Here is a 10,685-nt window from a genome sequence, read left to right on the forward strand (position 1 = left end):
CATTTAATAATATATGTGGAAACAAATTTAACTGGATGTTGCTTGCCAATATGTAATTCTTCAGTGTGGACATGCAATAACATGTGCCAAAAATATGGTGTCTTTTCTATCTGTCATCTATGTGTTCATTTGTCATCTGTCATCAACATGGTCTCTTTTCTCTGAAATCCTGTAATCCTGTTCTAACTTAACTGAATAATATTAGGATGAAACAAATAATAGTCTTGGTCCTCAGGCAGGCCCCACATTATAATAAAGTCTGCTGCATGTTTCGTTTGTATTTCCATTTTCAAGAACAAAACAAATTCCTTAAATATTCCACGTCTTGAACACACAAGATGCTCGATACTTAAAAACAGTAAGATCCAATAATGTGTGCAGTTACTTCCCTTGATATGCACACTACTTTACTGCGCATCTTGTGTTATGGTCGTGGTGGCAACAGGAGTTTTTCTGCTTGTTTTGTTGTTTGCAAATTTGGTCAATGAAAACATGAAGTCAATGGTATTTGTGTGCTGTATGCCAGACAATCTTTCATATGCAGAGATTAAGATTACATGTGTGTTTGTCTTGTAATAAAAACTCGAAATAGCAATCAGCTGTTTGCAGCTATGGGTGATTTATTTTGTTTTGTCATGGCCTGAAAAGAAATTTCAATACAATGAAAGGAAGACTGAAGACTTTGTATCTCTAACGACTAATATTTGTTTCAAGGCGAGTTCATGGTGAGTTGATGTGAGTAGTTCATACAAGATTTCAATGAAATTAATGTAATCAAAATTGAATGAAATCTTGGATAAAAGTAATAGAATGGATTACATTGTAAGTCCAGATACACAATTAACACTTTTATAGCCAGATGGTGTAATAATAGGACTTACTTGCATACTTCAATACAGATTTGTTGAAATGCTTGTGCTAATAACGTCTTCGCGTTGTGAAATAAAATCAAAGCTCATTGTATGCATGTATGATGCACACACTGGTTACGAGTCCAACAGTATTCCAGTATTTTACCCATCATGGAATATATTTATGTAGGAAGGCTTTTTTTCAGATTGATTGTACACAACTGTTCATTTGGCTATACATACTAGTTTGAGTGAGTGAGTTTAATATTTAACGTCACATCGGTAATACTAGTTTGAACAAACAAACAGAAACTATATTTTCAAATGACATTGCCCGAGACCCAATTCTTATATTTTGTAAGCCTTAATAATAAGATATTCATTGAAACATTTTGAAAGTGTTAAGCAGAAGTCATTTTAGTTTAATGGTTTTTAAATATTTTTAACAAACTGTTTTAAGGCATCCATGTACATTAAAAGTCAACGTATATGATTCACTCAAACTTTAATATTTTGATAGGTCAACATAACTGGGATATGTTACAGAGGCATGAAAGAAGATTTTTCTTCATCTGTGTGTTGTTGGACAATAAGATTGCGTGAAATGTGATGTTTGGCAATGAGACAGACAGAGATGAAACTCTAAAGTGACTCCTGTAGCCTTGAGATTGATTGGGTGCTGTTTTGTTCAATTCTGTGCTGTTTCTCAGTGGTTGTAGTGCTGCAATATAGTGCTGGGACGGGTAACTTGGGTACTTGGGTCGAGGAGGTACTGAGTAGGACCCCGGTACCCACAGGACTACCCGTACCCGTGGCTAGGCACGTGATATATTTAATGACAAAAATTGTCTAAACTCTATGGTTACACAATAAGTCACTAGTGTTCTCATTCTTTCTGACTATGCACCCATTCTTTCTGACTTTTATATGTTATAATAAAGATAAAACTTCATGCAGTAACCTTCAGTGTATGCATGACCAGTGGGTACCTGGGTAATAGGGTGGTTGGTACCCAGGTGGTAAATTTGGACTCGTCCCAGGCCTACTGCAAGCACATGTGTCATGTCAGTCAACATGTCGAATGGTAGAATAAAAGTCCAATTAAAAACGCTAAGCCATTTATTTCTACTGGTTGCTGATGCGTCATTGGAATAATGGGTCCTAAACAGTTTCCAAACCATAATGTCACTTAACCATGTTATGTGAGTTCCTAGACTTATCATGATGTAACTGTCACCATGGTATTTATAGAATTATGTATCTACAGTTTAACAAACCGTGAACTAAATCGGATACAGGCCTCATCATGTTTGGAGTGAATGCTCTTGTTCTATCTTTCATATTATGTCGTGCTTGATTCTTCTTGTCTTTTAGGTTGAACGTATTCAGACTAAGTTCCTGTGGCAGCAGTACGTAGCCAAGAAGCAGCAGCTCGACAGGCAGAACCCTCCTGGACATCAGAACGAAAGGATACTGTGGCATGGGACAGCACCTGATGCAATTCCTAGCATCTGTAAAGGGGGATTCAACAGGAGCTACTGTGGAAAAAAGGGTAAGTACTTTCCAGTGATATTGCCATGTATATTATTTCTATTTGTCAGGTCATGTGATTTGGGCGTATTTTGATTTTGATCCAGCTACCACCTTTGACTTCACCTGTCCTTGATTTTTAATGAGTTTTAAATATTGCCTGTCCAACTACAAGTACAAGGCCTATGAAGCTGTTGCATCAGTGATCTTAACTAGCTATGTTGTCTGTATATTGTCCAGGCAAAGATTCACCATCCTACACTTTGTGATACTGTAAATCTTGAAATTAATGCAAGTGTGAATTAAATGCGAAAAATGCGAGTGGTCTTTGTTTGCATTAATTAACTTTGCATTTTGTCTCCAAAATGACTATCAACAACAAGACAGCCTCACTGCACATTTTGGATAGCCGAAATGCCAACTTGAACATAAACACAAACACATTTAGTGAGCAGCAGTTGTAACAAGTATATAACAATGTCATTCAAATTACACAATGGGCAGCCAGGGAGTTATCACTGCTGGGGTCAAGAGTTCTTCCCACTCGTTGTCAAGCTTGTTGACACCTTCTCCGCATACCAATCAGTGAACTGTTGTTGGTTTAATTAATTTATTGCCTTTGAACGTCCTTAATGCCAGTCAATAGAGTAAACATATAAACTGTGTCTTGTCTTTAGGAAAACACTGTTTATTGTTTTCATGGAAGTGTTCTACTCTGTGCTAATATGCGGTGCTATTTGCTGTTTGATTGGATTAATGTAACGATATGTATCATTACCCTGGGGATAGGGTTGGGGGAGTCGCATTGATTTTGAGTCGCATTTTTGGCTAGGGGTCAGCAGTCGTATTAATTTGGAGAAGCATTAATTTCCAGATTTACAGCATTGGATGAAAGAGCAAAACGAGTTCAAACAGGTCAAAACTACAGAAGGCTGGCCTGCATTTTGGTCAATATGACCGTTAAACCTTTTGCAGGTCAAAGTGAAAACACCCACTGCCTTGTCAGTCAGTAAAATTCCCAAATTAGAATTAAAATTTTCCAAATGTAATGGCAATACGGTTATGACGGTTGCTATGGCCTTTTAGAGATGACTTGTGTTTCCTGATAACAGAAGCAATAAGGAGTTAGAGTTTTAATGCACAGTTTGACATCATTGCACTGATTGTTTCAATATCTCTTAATTTAGGAAACTATAAATAACATTAGAAAAATCCCAATTTTGAACAAGATAATGATCATTTGCTCAATTCGCCTGCCCAGGGCACTTAATTTTGAATCCTGGGGAAATCCATGAAGGGTTTCTTTCTTGTGATGGACTTCTTAAAATGTACATGACTCTGTGATCCCCTAGTAACTGACACTGACCTTTGCAGTGGAAAGAACTGCAAATTTGATGAAATTTGGCATGCATATTCTTTCTTATGAAGAAAAAAAATTACAAAAGTTTTAAAATCATATTCCAAGGCTAAAAAAATACTTCCGGTTCTCATACTTCCCGCCGCATCATCATAAAATCTGCCACACCGTTTGTTTTTTTGTTTTTTTTCAAAAGAAACACAAAATTGCACTGCTTTACTGCGCATCTGGTGTTATGGTTGTTGGAGCAATAGGAGTTCGTGTGCTTGTCTTGCCATTTGCAAATTTGGTCAATGAAAACATGAAATTTACAATAAAACGTCACTGGACATGATGATTTACAAATTCAATGGTATTTGTGTACTGCATGCCGGACAATGTTTCATACTCAGAGATTAAAATTACATGTGTATTTGTATCGTTAGATAAGCCGGAAATAGCAACCAGCTGTTCACATATTTTCTCCCCAATTCAAAGGTGATTTGGTTTTAAAAATACTCAATGTCATGGCCAATATCATAACAAGAAATTTCAATATAGGAAGACTGAAGACTTTGTATCCGTAACGACTAATGTTCGTTTCAAGTAAATCAAGTAAACCTGTGCTTATTGATAGATCCTCATTACAGACATTTTTTGTAATCAGCCTATCAGTAATAAATGCCAAGGTCAAAGTTCAGTTAATAATGACTAAAACAGGTTGTGAGCAGATATTGTTTGATCTGAATGAAATTATTGGTGTTGAGAGATGATGGATGGGTGTTCTTGACAATGACTCCTGACAAATGTATTTATCATTACAGCAACAGCACATGGAGATGGAGTGTACTTTGCTGTGAATGCAAGGTACTCCGCCTCCAGCACCTTCTCTGTACCTGATCATCAAGGCTACAAGTACATGTTCCAGGCAAGGGTGCTTACAGGCGTGACCACACCAGGTCAGGGTGGAATGAGAGTCCCACCAATTAGAGATCCAACTAATCACATCAACTTTGATGCTGTCACGGGACCTAGCATGTTCATCATATTCAATGATATCCAGGCATACCCAGAATACCTTATTACCTTCCAGTAATTCTAGTACATTGTAGTACTTTCTTAAAAGGTTGATGGCATGCAATTGTTAGTGATTTACGTACACTGTGATAAAGTTATAGTATCAATATTGATAAGTTTGATTGCAGTTTTTACCAGCTGACACACTGGGTCCTCATTTAATATTTATGACAATACGAAACACATGAAGTAACTAATGTTAAAACTTCCTAGCGACAATACATTCTCCTGTATTAGTAATTTGTCTTATTATTATTCCCCGCCACGAAGTGGAAGGGGGATATAGGAATGGGTGCCGTCCGTCCGTCACACTTCGTTTCCGGAGCAGATCTTGAAAACCGTACCATATTTCTTCACCAAACTTGGCACATAGATAGATCTAGTGGTGAACTGGTGCCTTTTGATAGTTTGGGATTTTTAAAAAAGTTATTTTTTGAGTTTCCATGGCAACTACTTTGATTTAGACTGAAAATGGCAGTAGTCCTCGTTTCCTGTGCAGATCTTAAAAAACGTACCACATTTCTTCACCATACTTGGCACATAGATAGGTCTAATGGTTAACTGGTGCCTTTTGATAGTTTGGGATTTTTAAAAAAGTTATTTTTCGAGTGTCCATGGCAACGACTTTGATTTAGACTGAAAATGGCGGTAGTCCTCGTTTCCGGAACAGATCTTGAAAACCGTACCATATTTCTTCACCATACTTGGCACATAGATAGGTCTAGTGGTGAACTGGTGCCTTTTGATAGTTTGGAATTTTTAAAAAAGTTATTTTTCGAGTTTCCATGGCAACGACTTTGATTTAGACTGAAAATGGCGGTAGTCCTCGTTTCCGGAGCAGATCTTGAAAACCGTACCATATTTCTTATAGATAGATCTAGGGGTTAACTGGTGCCTTTTGATCGTTTTAGATTTTTTTTTTTTTAATTTTTACGAGTTTCCATGGCAACGACTTTGATTTAGACTGAAAATGGCGGTAGTCCTCGTTTCCGGAGCAGATCTTGAAAACCGACCATTTTTCTTCACCATATTTTGCACATTGATTGGTCTAGTGGTGAACTGGTGCCTTTGGATAGTTTTTTAATTTTCTTAAGAGTTATTTTTCGAGTTTACATGGCAACGACTTTGATTTAGACTGAAAATGGAGGTAGTCCTCGTTTCCGGAGCAGATCTTGAAAAACGTAGTACCGGGGAGGTATATTTCTTTACAAAAAGGCCCCGTGAACATAGTTCACAGGAGCTAATGCATTGCACACACCCGACATGTCATATTGGCGGGGGATGTGAGTATTTCATGCTTGTTATATGTGGTCTGCGGAACTTCTAAAGTTGCCCCTGTAAGAGGGGGGCTTAATTCAAGTTAATGAGTTTGCTCAAATTTGAGCTCTGCCACCACAACTTAGGACAGGTATGATTGGATGACCTTGAAGGTCAATGGCCCAGTGTGAACTTGGTATCAACAAGCCTGTACAAGATAACACTAGCTTTTACAGATGGAATTTAACAAAACTTATTCATGATTTCTAAAGTGGGGTCTTGATCGCATCAAATGTGTGGGTGATTTCCATCTAATGTCAAGGTCACTAGAGGTCAAATTATGAAACATGGTTCAAATTTCATGAAATTTCGGAAGTTATCAGTTAAAATGAAGTCAAAGTAACTAAAATGAAATAAGTCAACACTTATCATATGTCATGACTGTGTCAAATGGCATGGTTACTTTGAAGGTTGTAATTACAAAAAACTCTATTTACATGACCTCCAGAGATAAAGGCCAAAGTCATTGGACCCAGGATCTTGCCAGATCCCCTGGCATATAATGCTGGGGGATAGAGCTATGGGCATGTCCGTCCGTCCGTCCGTCCGTCTGAATCGTTTCCGGAGCAGAACTCGAAACTGTTAAATATTTCTTCATCAAACTTTGCATTTATATCACTTAAGTGGTGAAGTTGTGCCTTTTGCTATTTTTGAATTTTTCCAATTTTTTTATTTTCCAATTTTTTTATTTTCCAATTTTCATGAAAGCATGCTGGACCTAGGCTAACTTTGTGTGTGATGTTTGTTTCCAGAGAAGAACTCCAAAACTGTTAAAAATTTCTTCATCAAACTTTGCATTTATATCACTCAAGTGGTGAAGTTGTGCCTTTTGCTATTTAGGAATTTTAGAATTTTTTATTATCCCCCACCCAACAAAGTTGGCGGGGGATATAGAAACGGGCTCCGTCCGTCCGTCACATTTCGTTTCCGGAGCATGACTCATAAACCGTTCAATATTTTTTCATCAAACTTTGCAGGTCTGTCAGGTACATGCTGAACTGGTGCCTTTTGCTATTTAGAAATTTTAGAAATTTTTATTTTTTACGTTTCCATGGTAACAAGATGGCCTTAGGTTCTGCGAGGGTAGGGTTCGTTTCCGGAGCTTAACTCATAAACCGTTCAATATTTTTTCATCAAACTTTGCAGGTGCCTTTTGCTATTTAGAAAATTTAGAATTTTTATATTTTTTTACGTTCCCATGGCAGCAAGATGGACTTAGGTTCCAAACTCTTCTTTTTTTAACAATTTCCATGACAAGTTCCACCTCGGTTAAAAAAGGTTAGGGTTTGTTTAGATTTATTTATGTCATAAATTCTGCAACAGGGGCGGGGGATATAGCCACGTTAGTTTCCATGGCAACAAGTTGGACTTAGGTTCTATAAGCGTGGTGTTCATTTCCGGAAGGGTGGTGTTCATTTCCGGATTGTAACTCAAAAACCATGAAATACTTTCTTACAAAACTTTTCACGTCTACCAGGCACATACTAAACTTTGCTATTTAGGAACATTTTTTTATTTTATTTTTTACGTTTCCATGGAAACAAGTTGGACTTAGGTTCTATAGATTAGAGTTCATTTCCAGAGCATAACTCAAAACCCATTCAAAACTTTCTAACTAAACTTTGCATGTCTATCAGACTCATGCTGAACTGGTGCCTTTTTTTATTTAGGAATTTTAGAAATTTTTATTTTGTACATTTACATGGCAACAAGTTGGACTTAAGTTCTATAAGGGTGGTGTTCGTTTCCGGAGCGTAACTCAAAAACTGTTTAATACTTTCTTACTAAACTTTGCATGTCTACCAGGCACATACTGAACTGGTGCCTTTTGCTATTTAGGAATTTTAATTTTTGTAATTATTTACGTTTCCATGGCAACAAGTTTGATTTAAGTTTTAATATAGGGTGGGTTCACTTATGGAGTGTATGTAACAAATAAACTGATAAATATTTCCTTGCCAAACATTGCATGTCTCTATATAAAGCACATACTGAACTGGTGCCATTTGATATTCAGGAGTTTTCGAAATGTTTATTTTAGAATTTCCATTGCAGCTATTTTGACATGGGCTAAGAGAAATGTTTGGTCAGTTACCTTGTTTGGGACCATAACATGTAAAAATGGGTGGGGCATATAGATGACTTTGTTGAATTTACGCTTGTTTAGTTATTGTTTCTTGTAATTTGTCATTTGTTTGCATAAAAAAAACCCACAGAAACACACTTGTTTTACTTTCCATTTCATATGGATGCGACCATGGTGGATCTTTTGTGGGTAAACAATGTATGCTTCTTCAAGAACATTCAACTCTTGACTCATTACATACAGAATTGCACATTTACTTGTGGTTACTTTACAGACATCTCCCGGGGGGATATGTCATCTTTCTGATGACTCTTGTTAACTTTGTTATTAAGGTAGCTAGAGGCATGGCACTGTCTGTTCCAAATTTTTGCTGAACTAACAATGTGTTTTCCAAAACTGAAGTGATGTTATTAAACTGGAAGTGATGTAGTCAAAATGGTTCATGATAATGTCTCTGATGGGAAGGCTTTAGGGAAATGGTGGAGATGGGGCTGCTTCTGTTGTTGCATGTAATGCAAAAATCTTTCTAAATATTTGAGAATTGGCTTTCACTGTGACTGTGTATATCTCGAGGGATGATGTGCTAGATCTATACTTGTGACTTCATGTTTACTCGGACAGCCATACAACAACTAGCTGTATCGTGGAATAGAATAGTTTCTCAAACAGAGAGGCGACATGAGCGTATGTATGCTCAACTTGCTTTACAGGAACATCTGTTGTAGTTTGTTTACAAGTAATGTATTCAAATAATATCACTGGGTTAGAAAGGCCTTTTAAGAACAACCTCAGTAAGGTTGTCACAATGACAGCACGTCGTAATACATTTGCATCAAGTACAAGACGTCAAAATGGCTGACGCAAGAAATGAGACAGGAGAGATTTCCCAAGTTGTTAATGAATCTGTGGCGGTTACATGTGTTGGTCATCATTGGTCAGTTGGCCTATCGTTGAAAGGTGATTATGAAGAGGTGTCAAAACGATACTAAGGTAAATTCATAGATGGCTGTGGACTGTAACTGTCAGTCTAGACACGGATCTAATCGATACTGCGATACTGGATATGCATTTCTTCGTTTTGTTAACTAGGATGGGTCGTAGCGAGGATATTTGTGAACAATCATACAGTCAAACTCCCTGTTATTTTCTCAATGTATGCTAAAACACTGAGGTCAAGGTGAAAGGATCTTATTGATCAGAAACAATGCTTTTGTATGTATTCGTGCAAGGGAATTCCCCGTAGTTTCTCAGGAATCCGTCAGTCTTTACGTCATTTCAAGAATACAGGCTCCTGAAAAACGTATGAATCTCAAAAAATTGTGTCGTTCAGGTGCTTGTGAACGTCAGTTTCATGGTCTCTCCAGTGATGATCAGCAAAATTGCCTGATGCAAGTGGGAATTTTACAACCGCTTCTAGCGAGAACTCTTGCACTAATGTACAACAGAAGTTAAAGTGTAGGTTAATCTATTCACCCTCCACCAGCCCATTACACTCTATAATATTTGTATTAACTTTATATGTAATTACTGTGTGCTTTTTTATATTTTATAACATGTTTTTTATAACTTTGTATATATTGTGTCTCATGGGCCTTTTGGCCGGACATTTGCGCTAAATTGTTTTTTAAATGTTGTATTTTTTATAAAAAATGTGTGACACTTCTTCTTTTTCTTATCTATGCTTGTGATGGTAATTGTTGATTGCTGTGTGAAATAGCCATCTGCCCACTAGCCCATGGTTGGCAAAATGTCCATCAGACTATAGGTTATGAAATGTCCCTTGAAAACTGGCTACTGAAATTTTAATATTTGATCAAAATATAAAAGAAGTCAAAATGAAAAATCAATATTCGTAAAGAATCACGTTTGATAGGATAGGACTCCCCCACCCCCTTTCATCTTGTGACTGTGACTGTCATACTGTGGTCAGGAAACATATTTTGATTTGTTGTAGTTCAAAGTCCAATCACAAGCTATGCTACTAACCAAACTTTGACTGCCCCTGTCAAACATTGTGGGGACGGTGAACGTTTCCCCTTCTACTTTGACAATTTGACTCTGAGTATGATCCTGTGACACGTCCAAATCGTCTCAACAATGTTGGGGATGGAAACCTGGCCCTGCTCTTTAGCCTAAAATGAGTCGTAAGGGGAATGGGAGCAAAATTGGGAGTCCGGAAAACAGGTCAGGAACAGACATTTCTTCCAAAATGATCAGTATGTATGATTGCTGACAATTTAGGAATGTTTTGCAATGTCTGTTATACATGCTATGGACCACTTATGAAAAATATTGCAAAGGACCATTCATCACAGATTGCAGTAACATAAGCTGCAGCCATTTTTAATAAGTTTACTCTGACTATTTGAATAAAAACTAGATTGACAAAACAGATTGAGATTCAGAATATCAGATCAAAACTATGATACAACTACTATCTTGTCACTGGATTAAGATTTAATATTCGACTCCTGTTTTGCATTTTGGG

At 37.1% G+C, this 10,685-nt stretch overlaps 1 protein-coding gene across 1 annotated transcript in view; it reads left to right on the forward strand.

Moving 5' to 3' along the window:
* LOC139451981 (protein mono-ADP-ribosyltransferase PARP14-like) overlaps positions 1-4,866 on the forward strand; it is a 150,909-nt gene extending 146,043 nt beyond the window's left edge. Inside the window, exons 21-22 of the mRNA XM_071233260.1 lie at positions 2,226-2,403; positions 4,542-4,866. Coding sequence (XP_071089361.1) covers positions 2,226-2,403; positions 4,542-4,813 — 450 coding nt within the window. The 3' untranslated portion in view covers positions 4,814-4,866. The remainder of the gene's footprint in view (positions 1-2,225; positions 2,404-4,541) is intronic.
* Positions 4,867-10,685: the final 5,819 nt, after the last annotated feature.

The sequence above is a fragment of the Haliotis cracherodii genome, unplaced genomic scaffold (genome assembly GCF_022045235.1).
Source record: "Haliotis cracherodii isolate W230 unplaced genomic scaffold, xgHalCrac1.p SCAF_9, whole genome shotgun sequence".
NCBI lineage: Eukaryota > Metazoa > Mollusca > Gastropoda > Lepetellida > Haliotidae > Haliotis > Haliotis cracherodii.